This window comes from Lynx canadensis, chromosome E2 (assembly GCF_007474595.2).
Source record: "Lynx canadensis isolate LIC74 chromosome E2, mLynCan4.pri.v2, whole genome shotgun sequence".
In the NCBI taxonomy this organism is placed as follows: Eukaryota; Metazoa; Chordata; class Mammalia; order Carnivora; family Felidae; genus Lynx; species Lynx canadensis.
This window is the reverse complement of record NC_044317.1, coordinates 18,822,905-18,840,676: the sequence shown is the minus strand read 5'-3', so window position 1 is coordinate 18,840,676 and position 17,772 is coordinate 18,822,905. Positions and strand designations below refer to the sequence as shown.

General features: G+C 57.5%; 2 protein-coding genes across 2 annotated transcripts in view; one reads left to right on the top strand and one right to left on the bottom strand.

Annotated features, from left to right (window-relative positions):
• Positions 1-260: 260 nt before the first annotated feature.
• Positions 261-6,004, top strand: HSD11B2 (hydroxysteroid 11-beta dehydrogenase 2). The gene is made up of 5 exons (XM_030297127.1): positions 261-525; positions 3,922-4,134; positions 4,258-4,443; positions 4,551-4,688; positions 4,866-6,004. The coding sequence occupies exons 1-5, from the start codon at positions 261-263 to the stop codon at positions 5,279-5,281; spliced, it is 1,218 nt and encodes a 405-aa protein (XP_030152987.1). The 3' UTR covers positions 5,282-6,004.
• A 258-nt stretch (positions 6,005-6,262) lies between these two features.
• ATP6V0D1 (ATPase H+ transporting V0 subunit d1) overlaps positions 6,263-17,772 on the bottom strand; it is a 39,238-nt gene continuing 27,728 nt past the window's right edge. The window contains exons 3-8 of the mRNA XM_030297128.2: positions 12,467-12,645; positions 10,909-10,988; positions 7,471-7,548; positions 7,167-7,343; positions 6,980-7,057; positions 6,263-6,878 (exon numbers count right to left, since the gene is read on the bottom strand). Of these exons, the coding sequence (XP_030152988.1) occupies positions 6,717-6,878; positions 6,980-7,057; positions 7,167-7,343; positions 7,471-7,548; positions 10,909-10,988; positions 12,467-12,645 (754 nt within the window). The 3' untranslated portion in view covers positions 6,263-6,716. The remainder of the gene's footprint in view (positions 6,879-6,979; positions 7,058-7,166; positions 7,344-7,470; positions 7,549-10,908; positions 10,989-12,466; positions 12,646-17,772) is intronic.

Below are 17,772 nucleotides of genomic sequence, written 5' to 3'. Positions count from 1 at the left end.
GGCACCTGCCCGGAGGAGGGTGCGGGGTGCGAAGTGGAGGGAAGCCCCGCCCCTGCCCCGCCTCCGCCCCGCCCTCTCCCCGCCCCCGGGGCTCTTTATAAGCTCGGCCCGAGGGCGAACAGAGAAAGCGAGTATCCCTTCCGCCCCTGGCTGGTGTCCTCCTGCACCGCGCGCCCCTCGCTCCGGCCTCAAGTCCCTTTCCCTGCTCCCCAGCCCGGCCCCCGCCCCGCCCCGGCCCAGCCCAGCCCGGCCCGGCCGCCATGGAGCGCTGGCCTTGGCCGTCGGGCGGCGCCTGGCTGCTCGTGGCGGCCCGTGCGCTGCTGCAGCTGCTGCGCGCAGACCTGCGTCTGGGCCGCCCGCTGCTGGCGGCGCTGGCGCTGCTGGCTGCGCTCGACTGGCTGTGCCAGCGCCTGCTGCCCCCGCCGGCCGCACTCGCCGTGCTGGCCGCCGCCGGCTGGATCGCGTTGTCCCGCCTGGCGCGCCCTCCGCGCCTGCCGGTGGCCACTCGCGCGGTGCTCATCACCGGTGAGTGCGCGGAGCGCGGGGACTCCAGGCTCGAGGGCGGGACCAGACACCCAGAGGGCTCCCCTCTAGCGCGCCAAGGCAAGGCGGAACCCCCAGCACAGGAATGGGAGTGTCGTTCTCCCCTGGGTGCCGGGAGCGAGCCAAGTAGGAAGCGCAAGGCACCTCCTTAAGTCCGGGTTAACTACCTGCCGCTGTGGAGTGTTGGAGGGAAAATGAGGCCGGGAGTGGGCAGGTGCGCAGGAACAACTGCTGGCTGAGAAAGGTGGAACCTCCTGGAGTCTGAGGTTTATGCTATGCCCCTCCCCAAGAGAGCAGTCTTGGGGCAGGGGGCAGTGCTCTGAGGGACTGAAGAGGATGGTCACCCCTTGGATTCTGCCCAACATGCCCACGTGGGACGCCTCATCTCCTCTTCCCCAGGGCCAGAGGAAGGCGCTTAGATGGGGAGTTGGGGCACCCACTCCTCCTCCCCCGCCCCGTTTGCTGGGGTCCTTGGAATCCATAAAAGCTTGAGGTCACCATAAGAGGCAGCTGGGCATTCAGCTGCCTCTTAGAATGTGCCACCCACCCCCAAACTGCTGAGGTAGCCTTCCATATCTGCAGCCAGCACACACAACGCCACATTCCTCCTGGTCTTCAGTGCCCAGGAAGGAGGTCGTGGAGAGCTGTACTCAGGTGCCTCTGGTTGCCTGGCAGAGTTCCCTTTGTCTGGAGCAGGGAATAAATCTGTCACCAGAAGGGGGGGGGGGGCGAACTGAGACCCAGCCGGAAGCGGGGAGGGAGAGAAAGGCCAGGGGGCACTGGCTCCATTGTATGTGTGGGGGGAGGGGCAGCCTGGTCTCTCCCCCCCAACCCCCATGGCTTTGGACAGGTTCTCAGAGCCCTGCCCTCACCATCAGAGTGGCTTCCCAGAGGTCTTGGTCCAGTAGGGGGCCCTGCATGATCACAAGGACAGACCTGGGAGAATTTCTCAGAGGAGGCCATCCTTGAGCTGGGCCTGGGATGATGAGTCAAGATAGGTGAAGTGTGGAAGGTGTTTCGGATCAAAGTGTGGATGTGGGACAAAGGCTTGAGGCAACAATGAGAGTGGCCTGGGTAGGGGACAGTCAGTAACCAGCCTGGCTGCTGAGATGTGGTGTGATGTGAGGTTGTTTCCTCAAAAGGGGCCTGGAATGCCAGGCAAGAAGGTTGACTGTTGAGGTGGGGTGGGAACACCGGTGGCACTAGGGCTTTGGGTTTCAGCAAGAGGGTGGAGTTAGAGCAGGGGTCAGGTTTGATGAGTGGAACCTGAATTCAGAGTATAGTGTGAAGTTTTAGGGGATTGAGGAAGGAAAGATACAGTGGCCCTCCTGGTCTGAAGCAGGAACTAGGTTGTGAGCTCTGCTCCCAGGGACTGGGCAGTTCCCCTCCTGCTGTCTAATTTGTGAGTTGCCTCAACAGTATCTGGGCCATCTGCTGGTAGTAGTGACTCAGTGGGCAGTCTTTCCTGAGATCTCCCCTCAGGCCTTCATGCTGCTGCTGTTACTTCTCCTTGCCTTGAGCTGGAGAGTGAGGGAAGAGGAGGGATGCCTTCTGAGGCTTGGGCTCCCCCATATCTGGTTGTAAAGCCCTGCAATGGGGGAGGGGAAGAGTCCTGCCCAACCCACTCCTGCTAAGCATCAGGAGTAGACCAGCAAGCTTCCCGATGTCCAAACACTCTGCGGTTTCCTCTCTCACTACCTGACTGCAAGACAAATAAGTGACTAGGCCCTGCCTCACCTGCTAAGAACAATGTCTTCAGCCTGCCAGAGCTGTTACCCACCCCTCCTTGAGAATACCCCTGAGAACCACAGCCCAAGGCTACATCCAGAGCTCAACTGTGGAGTCAGAGTTTGGGCTGAGTGGCTGGGTGCCATGTGTGCACATCTGCTCATGGATGGTGGCTGGGGGTCTCCTGGGAGTGAATCCCTGTGTGAATATGCAGGCAGTTTGGAAGTGTGTGTACAGGTGTCTGTGTGCAGATAAACAAGAGGGTGTGCGAGGCATGGGTGACTGTTGGGACTGTAGAGCTGAGGCTCTGGGAGGCCTCAGTTTCCCAGTGAAGGGCCCTCCAGAGTAGGGAGCTTAGGCAAGTGGACACACATGTGCTCACTGGCCTACCCCAGCCAGGCTTGCCCTGGAAGGACTTGTCAGCCCAGCCCAGCCCAGCCCAGACCAGACTGCCTTAGTCTGCAGGCCCCCAGCCACACAAAGCCTAGTTCACAGCCCCTGTCCCAGCTTTGTTCTCTGCCTCAGCAGAGGGGGCGGGGCTGAGGTGGGGAGGGGCTGCAGAGCCTGTCCAGAAGTGAGTGGGACCACCAGGGAGGTAGGCTCCAGAGAGCCTCCTCTCACTGGCCTCCCCCTCCCCTTGCCACCCTCAGAGCCAGGATCTGGATGGGAACAATCAAGGAAGCAGGGTCTTATCAGACCCCCACTCTGGGTCTGCCTGGTGGTTCCACTCTCCACATACCAAACACAGGAAATTAAGTCTCCAAGAGTGGTAACTGACCTCAGGTCACAATTGTTGGGTGTGGGAAGAGATTCAAATGCAGGTCTGTTCTCTTCTCCATCCATCATCTTCTCTGTCCTGGGGGCAAGTGGTCTGGGGCTCAGAGAATGCCCCACTGTTGCCACTGATTGGAATTCCAAGAGTGGGGGTCAGTGGTGAGGTAGGTATGAGCCTCCAGCTTGCCTAGAGCCTGGAACAATAGTAGGGTGCTGGTGGGGAAGGGAGGTGGGGCTCAGGTTGTGATGATGGGAGCAGAGGGCTTGGGGCTTCATCCCAAGGGTTGTGGGGGCCTTGGAAAGGCTTTCAGCCGCAGAGTGATATTGTCAGTTTTGGAAAGATCCCTCTGGCTGCTGAGGTAAGAGAATGGATTCAAGGGGGCAAGATGGGACAGGACCAAAGAGGGGGCTGCTGCCTAGTCCAGGTAAGAGGAAGAAGCCTGGGCAAGGGCAGAGAGGCTGAGCAGTAATACTGCACAGGCAAGCTTAGACCTGATAGCAAAGCAGGCAGGACACCAGGACTGGTACTGGGTCTCGGGCTGACCTCCAGTAGAGTCCTGATCTTACTCTCTGCTGGCTGAATGACTTTGGGAAGCAACTTAGCATTCATAGGTCTCAGTGTCCTCATCTGTAAAGTGGGAATCATTAAGCCATGTTTGGGGTAGCTCTGGGGAGTCAGGGAGGTGACAGCTGTAAGAGAGCTAGTGCTCAGCCAGAGGGGCAAAGCCTACAGAGATGAACCTGGGATGGGAGGGAAGGCTGCTGAAGACTGGGTATCCAGAGGCTTGGATCCTGTATGGACCCTGATGATCCTAGAGTTGTCTCAGGCTGGACTGGGCCACAGTGGGAGTTCACTGGCTGCCCTGCCCTGGCCAGGCTGTGACTCTGGTTTTGGCAAGGAGACGGCAAAGAAGCTAGACGCTATGGGCTTCACGGTGCTGGCCACCGTGTTGGAGTTGGATGGCCCTGGTGCCCTAGAGCTGCGTGCCTGCTGTTCCCCTCGCCTAAGGCTGCTGCAGCTGGACCTGACCAAGCCAGCAGACATCAGCCGAGCACTGGAGTTCACAAAGGCCCACACCACCAGCACAGGTCAGTGGGCCTAGATCCCCCAGGAGAGGGTGTGCTTGGGTGGGTGTGAATGGGCGGAGGTTTGCTGCTGGGCAGACTCAACTCTGAGCTTCCTTTCTTTGTCCCCCTTCTCCGTGCCCTCAGGCTTGTGGGGCCTGGTCAACAATGCAGGCCACAACAATGTAGTGGCCGATGTGGAGCTGTCTCCAGTGGCCACATTCCGCAGCTGCATGGAGGTGAATTTCTTCGGCGCGCTTGAACTAACCAAGGGCCTGTTGCCACTGCTGCGGCGTTCTAGGGGTCGCATCGTGACTGTGGGCAGCCCAGCAGGTGAGTGCCCTTCCCTACTGGAGTAGAAAAGGTGCTGCTGCAGAGCAGGGAGGGTTGCTGGAGCCCCTGGTCCATGCTGAGCTGCCTCCCTCCCAATCCATCCCCAGGAGACATGCCATACCCATGCTTGGCGGCCTATGGGACCTCCAAAGCGGCCATGGCACTGCTCATGGACACATTTAGCTGTGAACTTCTGCCCTGGGGGGTCAAGGTCAGCATCATCCAGCCTGGCTGCTTCAAGACAGGTGGGCATCGAGTTTGGGATACGGTGTGTGGGTGTGTTCATATCTGGGGTGGAGTCAGGTCTAAGGAATGGGCCTGGCTCTGTCTGGAGGCAAGGATCGGTTTTGAGGTAGACTGACCTGAGTCTGGCTTTGGCTTCCCTAAGTGAACCCACCCTGACCTTGTGGCTCCTTCCTCAGAGTCTGTGCAGAATGTGGGCCAGTGGGAGCAGCGTAAACAGCTGCTGCTGGCCAGCCTGCCCCGAGAGCTGCTCCAGGCCTACGGTGAGGACTACATCGAGCACTTACATGGGCAGTTCCTGCATTCGCTGCGCCTGGCGCTGCCAGACCTCAGCCCAGTTGTAGATGCCATCACCGACGCACTGCTGGCAGCTCAGCCACGCCGCCGCTATTACCCAGGCCGTGGCCTGGGGCTCATGTACTTCATCCACTACTACCTGCCTGAGGGCCTGCGGCGCCGCTTCCTGCAGACCTTCTTCATCAATCACTGTCTGCCAAGAGCACTGCGGCCTGGCCAGCCTGGCTCTACCCCAGCCCAGGATGCAGCCCTGGACCCAGACCCAAACCCAGGCTCTTCCCCCATGACGGCCCAATGAGCAGTGCACACAGATGGCTTAGCTGCTCTAGCAGACAAGGTCCCATGAGCCCTTGGCCCTCCCCTGGGCCATTGTGACCCCCCCCCCAAGTCTGCCCTAGAGCCTGGCCTAAAGGACCCCAGCCCTACCCACTCAGTCATTGCCCCGGGCCAGGCCTGGTGAAGCTGAGGCTTCCCAGTGAACCTCCAGGCCTTTCTTCTGCTTCATGAGCCCACACAGACCCTCCTGGGCACAAGGCTCCACCCTGTAGCTTGGAGAACCCAACTGGATGGGGAGTTTTGTGCAAGACTTAGCTGTAGCCTTTGACAGGATCCCGCAGACAGTGCCTCTGCAAACTAAGGAGTCACTGGGTGGGGTGGGGACCACCCTCAGGATTTTTTCAAGGCACCAGTGCCTCAGTGCTGCGATTCAAAGGGTAAATCCTGTTTCTTGACTGGCTCAAGAATTAGGGTCCCGACCACCCACCCCAAACCCCCCTAGCCATAGGAGGTTCCATACCCTACTTGCCTGATTGCCATCTTTGAAATAAAGACAAATTTTTATTTCTCCTAGAATGGGGGAGATGCTGTGTTTGGAGGGTGTGACTGTCTGAGTGCCAGTCTGTGACTGTGTGACAGATTGGGAACTGCCTGGGGAACCCCTGGTGGTCAGCATGGGCCAAGGCTCTGGACAAAGATTCTGTGCTTCATACCTTTTCCTGTTCGTTGACTGTGGGCAGGTCATTTATCCACAGGTTTGGGTTTCAACCTAGTGAAATGGGGGTAATGCCCTTGGACTAGGGTGCAGTGGGGCTCATTGAGGCAAACAGGGAGACCTGTGGCCCGCTAGGGCCAGCACCCAGTTCCACAGCCCTGTGTGAGCCTCCAGTGACTTCCCCCATCCTGCAGAACGTGAAAGCACAGAGAGAGGGCCAGCAAAGGAGGTAGAAAGCTTGGAGTGGGGGTGGCTTGACAAGGATGGCACCCAAAGGAGACAGACAGCCAGGCTTAGAGAGGGCAGTTTATTGTCTCAGAGGGCAGAGCTGAGGGACAGGGTGGCAGAGCTATTTCCCCTATGCCCCAAGGACACACTCTATCCTTCCCCTGGGCCATGGCTCTGCGGGTGACCCACAGAAGGGAGAGGAGGCTCACGCTGCCCCAGGGGTTCTCAGGGAAGCACACAAAGTGACCACATGCTTCTCAGGCGTGTCAGTGGCTGTAAACATAGGGCTGAGGGGGCCTCCTTTTTTTTGGGGGGGGGGGGGGAGTTGGTCCAACCTTGGTAGGGGGAACAGGTGCCCAGCCCCTTTTCAGGCCCAAGAACCATCCCAGGGAGGGTCAGGAATACCGGCAGCCACTAGGACAATGTGCTATCCCCCAGGGCAGGCATGTGAGCTGTGGGCTTGGTCACAGCACACGCAGACACACACACTTGTGGGGAGCCTTGGGCCAGGGCGCTAGAAGATGGGGATGTAGTTGTCAATCTTGGCGCGGTGGCGCTGGGCAATGCACTCGGCAATCCATACGATGTTGCGACATTCTTGCTCCTTGAGCTTCACAAAGGCGTAGAAAACACCAAAGTGGAACTGGTTCAGGAAGGCCAACTTGTTCAGTTTCACCTATAGACAGAGGCAGGCGTGGTGTGCAGGTGGCCGTGATGGCAGAGTCAGGCCTGGGCCACCAACCCCTCCCTATGACACGCAGGTGAGCAACCCCTCACCTCATGCTCAAAGAATCGGTCTTCCAGGGTCTTGTCTCCGGGGTTGCTGCCTGCACCCTCAAAGAGCAGCTTATACTCCTGGCCCAGAAAAGGGATGGGAAGCATGAGCACAAGGGCAATGTTGGGTGTGGGGTGGGGATGCAGATGCCAGTATGCCCGCCCATCATCCTGTGGCCAGGGCACTCACCGGGTAGTAGTCGGCCACGTTCTTGACCTGCTCATAGTCATCAGCCCGAGCCAGCTGGGCGAGACCCTCTGGGTACAGTCTCCCGCAGTGTGGAAAGAGCTTGGCACGGTCCTCCTTGGAGAGCTCTGTGCCGAAGGAGTTGATGGTGATGATGAAGGCTCGTCGGTCGGCTTCAAACTGTGGGGCCAGTACACAGGCAAGGCGAGAGGGAGGGGGAAGGAGGCAGCAGCCAGTCAGCTGGCGGGGCTTCCCCCAGGCCCAGGCTACCAGGGACTAGTGGGCAGGAAGGTGGGCAAGCACTCACCTCCAGGATGGGACACATGGCATCGGCTGTGGTCCCGCCCAGTAGGGTGCAGAACTTGTAGAAGGACTCCAGGTAGGCCTGCGCAGAGCATGGGGCTCGCTCACCTGAGGCAGGGAGCTGGGGGACTTGCCAAGCCTTCTCCTCACAGTTGCCTCTTTCCCTCCCCAGTCCCTTGCATGGTGAGTCCATACATCACACCCATCAATTGGCCAGGGCAGCCCCCCATGTCAGAACCTCGGAAACATCTGCAAATTCCAACTATTAATCAGTTGGCCGGCTGCCTCACTGCACCCAGGAGCAATAGAGCAATTTCTGACCTACTGACGGCTTCATGGTGCAGTGCCCCCTACGTGCCCTTATGTCCTCATCCCACAGAGGACCAGGCTCAGAGAGGGGGTCTGTCTGCCCCCAGCTGCTCTGCCTGCCTTTCCCCCAAACCTCCCCTCCTCAGCCTCAGAAAACTACATGTTGATGGGCTAGTGAAGGAAGGTTACTCCTGAGAGTTCATGGAAGTGGCCTGGACTGGGTGCCCTGGCCCCTCTTGGCACCCCACCTCACGGAACTCCTTCCATCCCCCAAGCAGCTCCCAGGCATCATGAAGCAGGAAGCAAATGTCAGCTCAGTTCCTGCTGAGGAATGGTTATTGCCTGCACAGACGTCAGCCCTGCAGTGCAATGGCTGGACACATGGGCTGTGGTGGGAACGAGCACTTCCTGCCCAGGCAAACTGGATCTTCTGGGCATGAGGAAAAGACAGGTCAGCCCAGTCCCTCGTTTCCTCCCAGTACTCACTCATAAAAGTGGCTAGGCACAGGCTTCCTTCCCCAAACCTCTCTGTGTCAAGACAGGGGGGGATGGTCTTGTGGCCCCTCTGGGGAACTCCCTTCACTCAGATCCTCCTGAGTCCCTTCTGGTGGCATGGTCACAGGGACTCTGGCTCCACAGGCTAGAGATTATTTTTCAGAGTTGGGGCTGAAGCTGAAGCTTTCAGCACCAAGGTCTGATCGCCAAGGTTCAGAGACCTTTCTACCTACCACAAGCTGACTTGGGCCACAGGCTTTGCTCCCCCAAGGGAGGAGGTGAGATGAAACCCAGGAGTCCACGAGCACAGGCATAGCCTGGCCAGCAGCACTGGGCAAGCTGTGCTCAGAAGGCCTGTGGTGACCAATGAGGTCACAGGAAACAAAAGTCTAGAACAGGTCAGAGAGGAAGAAGCCTGGAAGGGGAGAGTGGACCCCAGCATAATACATCCCCAGGAATCAGAGGGCTTGGGTGGTAGAAACAGCTGCCAATCCTACCATGGCTCACTGGTAATTCAGTCCCTCTAGGACTGTCCCTAGCCACTTTCTTCCCCATGGCCAGGCCAAGTTCCCCATGGCCTGCCCAAATCTCGAGGCCTGCCCTAGTGGGGCCTGCAGTTCCAATCTGTGGGGAAGCCACCAGCCTTCACTGAGCTACACCAATCCCTGGAAAGGCTGACCCTAGGCTCAGAGGAGATGATGGGATGGGCTCAAACTCTTCTGGAAGTTAGGGCAGTTGAAGAAACTGGCAAGACCTCAAAGGCTCAGGTACCAAGGTTGCCTCCCCATCCCCACCCTGTCCCCTGGAGCCTGCTAGTCCATGGCTGCTGTACCAGCTGCCTACAGTTCCTGCCTGCCAGGCGGCTGAGGGTCCATCTAATCTCCCATCTGTGGCCACTGGGCTGGGAAACTGCCTGTCGAGCGGGCAGTGTTGGCATGGCGCCCTCAGCCTCGGATCAGTGTTTACGGAGCTGGTGTCCGGGCAGCCCTCACCAGTGACTCCAGCTAGAACCAGTCAGGCCCGGTGAGGGTGTGGGTGAGGCTAGGGGGACAGCCGCACCCCTCACCCTGTCTCAGGGCAGGGAACCGGCAGCAGGCCAGTTGGGCGGGCAGGAGCACTCAGATCATGTGCGCATGCACATTCTCGGCTGATTGCCTGGCCTGCCTCCTTGTTAGCGGGGCAGATGAGAGCACGTGCTTTGCAAACAGGCTGAGCCAGGTGTGATCCCAGTGCTGCCAGAGTATAGCAAGTGGTTTCAGGAAACCCACCCTGCTTCTTTGAGCCCTTAGTTTTCTCATCTTACCAATTCAGATATTCATGCCTACCTAGCTCCTAGGGTGATCCTGACGATTAAAGAAGTTGACGATCTTCCTACCTCTAGTCTCTCCCCTCTACTCCATGCTCCACACCATAGCCAGAGGGGGGCTTTCTGATGATACTCTGCCCTGTTGCAAACCTTTATTGGCTGACCCTGCCCACAGGATACAGTTCAAACTCTGGCCTGGCACTCCAGGCCCTCGGTGACTTCATCCTGTGTCTGCCTCTTTTTCCAGACCTGTCTCCGGCTGTCTATCTGGAACCTGCACTTCCATGGCAAACTGCCTGTCACTTGGCCCATGCTCCATGCTTGCTTCTGCATGGGCTGTTCCCCTGCCCACACCACTGCAACATATGCAGGCTCCTCACCTATTACCAGACCTCCCCTTGCACTCTGGCCCAGATTCCTGGAGGGAGACTGGAGGCCTAGCCTCTCAGGCTGCAGCTGAGTGTCAGCCACCTAGCTCCAACTCAGGCAGGAGAAGACACTCAGTATAAAGATCTGATTGCCAGATGTTCTCAGGGTTAGGTCAGCAGGGCCCGTGACTTAGGTTATACTCAGTCCCCCTTCAGGGCCTGCCTATTGCTGATCCATGTTCCTGGCTGCAGCCCATCAGTACCTCACTGTGCCCAGAGCCTAGTCTGTCCCAAATGCCCTTCACTGGTCCCTGGCCGGCCCCCTGCCTTGGCTCCCAGCCCTGCTCCTAATCTCTTTGGGCCAGGGCAGTGCTGACCCAGGAATCCCAAGCTCACTCTGTCTCCAGGGGTCACCAACCTGTGCCATAGTCAGGGGTGAAGCAGAAAGTGGTTAAGGGATAAGGATGCTGTGACGTGGCACTGGCTCTAGGCCTAGGAACCTGAGAAGGATGTGGTGACCTGGCTACACCTGGCTGGGTCCCTCCCCCCATCATAATAAGCACACTGTTGCCTCTGCTCAAATGCCTGTCCTTGCTGGCAACAGTCTAGGTGGGGTAAACCTGAAAGCTATGATCTGGGTGGCGGCCCCGTGACCCTCCTGGATGCAGGGGGAGTGGCCATCCAGGAGCCAGCTCTGACAGGCCAAGCTGTGGGGCACCAGCCACTCCTGCTGATCTTATCAGGGCCTGCCGCAGGCGCCACGAGATGGAGAACCTGTTCCATGCAGCCTGTGCCCATCATGGGAGCCAGAAAGTGGCTAAGCCTGCGGATAAGGTTAAGCCTGCGGGATAGAAGCCTGGTGCAGCTGCGTCCCGTCCCAGCACCCCACATAAACCATGAGCCCACCATACCGTGGCCCCACCCTTGCCCACAGGCCAGCCCCCACCTCTGATGAGGGCACTACCTTGTAGAGTGTGTTCCGGATGATCTCGATGTTCATCTCATCAAGGTCCTGCTCTGAGATGCAGTCCTGGAAAAAGGCCGCTGGGAAAGAAAGACGTGGGGGTGAGGGTGGGCGACTAGATTCAGCCTAGGCAAGAATCCTGCTGCTGTTTAACCACCCCTGCAGGGCATAGAGGGCCCCTGTCACAAGGCCCAGCTGGCCAGGGGTTGGGGGGCCTCCCGAACCAGCCTGGGCAATTGCCTTGCAAGTGGCAGAAGCAATACACTGGGCCATGTACACTGACCTGAGCTTCTCCTGCATCCTTGCTCCTAAAACTGATTTATAAAGGAGGCGGCCAGCCATAACATGATCTAATCGCCTCTGGGGCAGACCCAAGCTCAGACCATGCCAAAGACAGACTTGCATAAGAGGCCATGACATCCTCCTTTCTTGAGGGGCAGCTGTGGATTTGGGGCCTGATGCCCATGTATCTATAACCCCCAGGGGGGGCCTGGGGCCCACATTTGGAAAACCAGCCTACTTCTTAAGGAATGAGCTGAGTGGGCCTGGACCAGGGACCCAGAGGGCCACTGTCAGGCTGAAAGTAGAGGCCAGAACAGAATAGAGCTCCCTCCCCTGACAGGGGCCCACAGACTCTCTAGTCTATCTCTTCTTTAAAGATGGAGAAACTAGGGGGAGAGAGGGAGCAAAAAAATAAAATAAAATAAAATAAAATAAAATAAAATAAAATAAAATAAAATAAAATAAGAAATAAAATAAAATAAAATAAAATAAAATAAAAATGGAGAAACTGAGAAGCCACAAATAGCCCAGAACTAGCTCAGAGTTACTGGAAGAGTCTATGGCAGATAGGCCTAGCAAGTAGGGCTCAGGAACCCTTGTACAGGAACAAGTGCAACTTAGAACCCAGTGTTTAACCCTGGAGGCTTCCTGGAGGTGGTGCTCTGAGGACAAAGATTGTGGCTACGAGGGCACTAGCTGGTGACAGCCTTAGTGCCTTCTCCCCAGCCTCCAAGATAGGCAGGAGCCAGCACTGCCTAGGTGGGGCCCTGCAGGAAGCTCCCAGTTCCCCTTCCTCTCTTGGCCTCTGACACGAACCCTGCATCCTGCCGGACACTGCCTGACCTGGCCCCTGGGACCTGTTCTGTGGAGGCAAGTGAAGCTATTTGCTTCCCTCCTCTGCCTCACAGGCAGCCAGCCACTCTGGTCCAGCTTGGGGCCACAGTGTGTTCGAGTCCCAAGACTCTGAGGGACCTGGGCCTCTCCCCACTCCATGAGCTCAGCCTTTCTCTGCATTCTGAGAAATTGGCCAGTTTCACAAAGTTACATGGTCTGAATCAGGCCCTGGTGGTAGTCTGTCTAGCCCAGCAAAAGCAACAGGAAAGGAACTGAAGGTAGGGCAACAGAATGGGAGGGAAGTTAAGGGAAACATAAAGGTAAGCAGCAGGGGCAAGCCTTCTTTTATGGCTCAGTATCACCCCCCCACCACCCAGGGGTCCACAAACCCCACACTTGGAGGCGGTGTCCACCTCCTCCCCCCTCCACCCCAGTGGCTCACCCAGGGGCGTGTCCACCAGAATGGCATTGTAGAGCTCAGCAGGTGTCTGTGCAATGTTCACAGCCTCCATCTGCTCAAAGCTGCCTAGTGGGTGGCACTTGGGCACAAGTTCGGCGATAGACCGCTGGTGCAACGTGCCCGTGATAAGCAGGATTACGTTGTCAATCATGTAGCTGTAACTGCGGGAGGCACACAACAGCAGGGGGTTTGGAAGTCCTGGCCCAGCACTGTGACCCTGCCCCCACCCTGCACAGGCCACCCTCAACAAAGAGCACCACCTCAATGGTGTTGCTGACCAGCACCACTGGTTCACCTCCCTGCCCGGTTGCAGCCCTACTCCAGCACCAGGAGTCTGAGACATACACGGCCCCTCCCTTGGGAGTGTGGCACAGATTCATGCCCCTTGAGTGTCTGGGAAGAGGTAACTACCCCACGGTGTGAACAGAGTTCTGGCAGGGAACACAGAAGGAGGTGCAAGGCCAGCCTGGGGATGAAAAAACTGGGAGATGTAATTGTGTTCTGGGAAGAGGGAACAGTGTGTGCAAAGGCCTGGAGGCATTCACCGAGTGCCTGCCGCATTCGAGGAACTGAGCACAGTTCAGGGTTGGCAGAAGGAGGGAACCAGGGCAGTGCTCCTAGCTTGCTGGTGCCTGGTCGCTGGTCCTGCAGGCCAGGCTGAGGGTCCTGACTACATTTTGAGCACTAGAGATCCATGAGCAGGATGTAAGCAGGGAGTATTACAGTCCTGTTAGAGTCATTCTGGCTGCTGGGTGGGGATGCGGGGAGGGGGAGATGGCAAGGGGAGGAAAGGCTGAAGAGTAGGGTGGGGAAAAGCCAGAGAAAAAGGGAAGGCCAGAAAGGAGCTAGCGGGAGGGCCCCTCTGGAGTAAGGCCCCAGGTCAGGCAGAGATGGAGCAGGTAGATAGCTGCCCTGCACAGTTCCACTCCAAAGGCAGAGCACCGCCTCCTTCTTCAGCCGGAGGCCTAGGCCAGGTATCCGCGCAGGAGGCCTAGAGGGGACCCAGAGGCCTGGATAGGGAGGCTGGGCTCAAGTTGTCCTAGGCCTAAGCTCCTTGGCTCTCCGCTCTGGATAGCACATGAGCAGCAGAGGGGGCTGTGGAGCTGGGGAGGGTGGGGCTTCCCGGTTCAGACTTGGCAAGGGGCAGGGCAAGCTCTGCTTCTGAACTTTAAGACAATGGCACAAAGGAGCCGGGGCAGAGCTCTGTCTAGTCACCTACATGGGAATGGGGTGAAGCCAGGAGCGGCGGGGGGGGGGGGGGGGGAGTGAGGAAGGCCCCAGGCACAGTCAGGTGGCATTAACCACAACATTCCTCCAGCCTGTCACCAGTGATGAACTCAGGGTACACGAGTGGATGAGGCCTGTGGGGAGGGGCACCACTGAAGGGTCAGAGCTAAGGTGCAGGCTGCTGCCCTGAATGGGCACTTAGCACAGGACTTGCCCTAGTTTTTGGGTGGCCCACAACTAGGCCCCTCTCCTGGGAAAGTGTTTTAAGCACCCAACGCTGAGGCTGTCCATGGAAGACCCCTGGTGGGCATTGGCCCTAAATACCAAGGGAAGAAAGGGAAAGGGGTGGCCCAGGCCTCAACTCAGAGGGCCAGCTATTGGGGGAGCTCCCACAAGGCCCTCCAGGAAGGCGACAGGAAGAAAAAGCCACAGCTCCAGTCCTGACCTGACCCCCTACTCCCCCTGCTTGCTGCACCCTCCCCCAGCTCCCACCCAGCCCAGCGCCTTGCTGTGACCTCTGCTCTCCTGGGCTTGGGGCCAGGCAGCTGCCCTCTCTCCGCCCCCAAACCGGCTGGGTCAGTGACAGGATGTGCACTGAGAAGAGACAGGCCCTCCCCTTCTCAAACTGAGGGCTTCAGGCGGGGCCCATTGTAGCTGCAAGGCAAGAAGCCCAATGGCCAGCCTTCTGCCCCGAACCTGACAGAGCTGGCAGAGCAGAGGGACCTCAGAAAAAGCTCACTAGAGTTCTGGGCCTTGGCCTCCAGCCAGAGCCTGCATCCCCTCCACCCTGGACAGCATCCCTTGTTCCCAATGCCTCCAGAATCTCATGTACCACAGGACCTGTGCTACATGTCACTTCCTGCAGCCCTCTACCTGCACCCCAACCAGCCCCACTCCAGTCTTCCTGTTCTCTGAGACAGCCACAAAGACTCCTGTCCCCGGCCTGAGGATGCTCTTCTCCACTCTCACAACCTTGTGGACAGGGACAGAGAGAAGGGTACCCCTCTTAGGCCTATACTATCTGATTGACCCCGCGGCCACCAGCATCACCAAACCCAGTATCCAAGGAAGAGAGAGTATAGGCACTCGGCCCTGTCACACCATCAGACAGATGACCTCCATGTCCCATTTCTAGGGTCCCCATGCCCTGGCACTGCACTCCCCATCTAGCTCTGTCTTTTCAGAGGTATCCCCACAAGCCAGTTTTCTTTCTCTAAATCTCCCCACTCCCTCTGCCCACAACCCAGGGTATTCGTTTATGTTGGGGATGGGGCTGGAGGCAGGGCTCAGGGGAGGCCCTGATACTCCTCAGGGCCCTGGCCTGGACTTAGAGGAGAGCCCGTGGGAAGACTCTACCAATTGGCTTTTCTGTTGTCCCTCCAATGATGTGGAACAGGCCAGCTATGAGTCACTTTTCAGCCTTGACAGCAAATGTCGGGGCCAGTAGTAGTACCTCCTAGCTGCCCCCAGCCTCTCCTGCTAGAAGTCCAGTCTGGGTACCAAGGAAAATGCCGAGCCAGTTAAGGGCCACTTACGATCACATACTCCCAGCACCTTCCAGGGCCCCCTTCTAACCCAGTCTAGGCCAGCACTGGATAATCCTGTGCCAGACCCAGCTCTTCCTTCTCCCTGAGTCAACTACGAGGTTACTGCAGAAGCAGCCCCTGCTTTTCTCCCCAGCCCAATGAGAGCCCAAATCTTCTTTCCTGGGAGAAAGGAAGCAGGGCAGGCCTGGCAGAGATGGTGCTGGCTAGGCTGTTTGCTTTTCCCCCAAGGCCAAGGCCTTCAGCAGACAGGGACATCCTCCTCCTCCTCGCCTGGCTTGAGCAGCTGCCTCCCTGCCCCCAAAAAGCCACTCCACCAGTCCTCCCCTCATTTGGCCTCAACAGCAGAGAATGAGGTTCCAGCTGGTCAGCGTCTCCCTCCAGAGGAAGACAGCTGGGGAGTGGACAGGCGGCTGCCCGCCAGGCCAAAGAGGCCCTTGTGGGGTGGGAGTAGGGAGTCTGTATTCCTCTACCCAGAGGCCCTCCCTCACCCTGTGCCTTTAAGACTCAGCTTGGGCCCATAGAAGTCTCGGGTTGGGGTTTAGGAAGCCCCTTCTTCCAAGAAGTCTTCAGAGCCCCCAGCCAAGCCCCATTCTTCTGCTGTGCCCTTTGGCGCCACCTGCTGGAGAAGCATGGCTTGCTTCCACATTCTTACCGTCTTGGCGCCGGGGGCTGGCCTAGCACTGGTGAGGAGGCCAAGATGACTAGGTACCTCTGCCAGTCTGTCTATCCTACAGCTCCCAGCAGAGGCTGCTCATAACAGTATCTGTGCTTAATCAATCAGAGTCCTGCAAAGCCCTGCCTAGGGCAGAAAGGGAATAGAGATATTAAGCTATGGCCTCAGCATACAACTTGCCAAGCCTCAGTTTCTCAGTTTCTCAGTTTTAATCAGGATAACTAAAATGCAGCCCATAGCAGAGCTAGTAAGGCCCTGACCTTCTCATTAAAATCCTGCTCTTCCCCAGAAGCCTGATTGGGTCTTCCCACTTGACTTAAGCCTTCTAGGCCTTAAAGAACTCCTGTGTGCTCTCCCTTAGTCAGTGTCACTGCTGGCTCTCCCGCAAGGCAGGAGCCAGGTCTAGCCCATGACCCAGAAATCATGGCAGGCCTAGAGCCCCAGCCTGTATAGACCGTGCTATGACCCAAAAACAGTGGATGTAGAGAGAGAGGGCTAGAGGACCAGGATAAGGATAACCACCATGCCTCTGCAACCCATGGTACAAAAAGTTCTGGGGAGAATGGCAGGTATGCTAAAAGGCCTATGGGGCACTTGAGGCCATTGTCCTGGGACAAAGCTGCCTTCCAGCTACCCACTCCAGGTTGGTGGCACTGGAGCCCCTGGTACATAAGAAAGACTGGACTTCACCTCTCCCAGATGATGCAGGTTACCAAGCCCAGGTTCTGCTAATGGGTACCAGGCTGCTGCACACTGGGGATGGCTCATTCCTTTAAAGACAAGGGCCTTTGGGGCCCACCTGAAAATCCCCAGAGGCCAGACTCACCTCTCCCACACGCACCTCTCCCAACTTCCCTTTGAGAGCCTACTTTCCTATGGGAAGCCATCATGGAATGGCCTAGATCAAGATCTCCCCTCCAAAGCCAAAAAAACCCAATAGAGGCTCCATTCCAAGTCACACAGCACGTTAATGGCTACGTCTGGAAAAATCCTTGGTATAGTGACATATTACATGTTATTGCCGTGAAATTGAACTGAATTATCTAAAAACTACATGATTGATGACAGCTTACTTCACAGACTCTCACTCACTCAAGGCCTGTTTCCTCCACACCAGGCAGTGCCACCCACTCTCCTGAGCAGTCTCTTTCACCCCACCTGATCCTTGAGTCCTCTTAATGCCAGGAAGCCTCCTGTGACCCTGGATCCATTTGTAGCAGCTGCCCACAGGCCTCTCCAGGAGCTGTCTACACCACCCCTGACACTCATCCCATTGCATTCATGCATCCCCCTCCCTCCTGGCATAGGGCCTGGCCCAGAGCTGATACTAGTTGTGTTGGCTGAAGGCTCGCTGGGATCAACAAAACCACTGGACGCTGTCTTTCACCATGGGAGGGCAGAAAAGACCTTCATCAGCTTCTGTCTGCACACCTTTAGTGACAAGGAACCCATCACTTCCTGGGAAATCCTGTTCCAGCAATCCAAGGGCAGTTCTATGGGCTACTAAGAGGCTCTGAGGAACAGAGCTAAGTTGACCTTTTGTGGTAGTCCCAACCTCCAACCCAGCTGGGCCAGCTTTGTTTGTGGCCAGCAGTGATGGCACTGTTCCCTCAAGTATTCACACGCAGGATGGAGCCATTAGCTGACGCCTCCCCTACCTGGGGGAACCATGCTCTCCTCTCTAGTTACATTCCTCTGGACATCCCTGGGGTTTGAGGCTCAGGACATGTATGGTTCCCTCAGTCCAGAATCTCCCCTTCCCCAATTCTTCCTTAAACAGCTCCTCAGCCACATAGCCACCTCCTCAGAGAAGCCAGCTATGAGTTCCAAGCCCTGGCCCT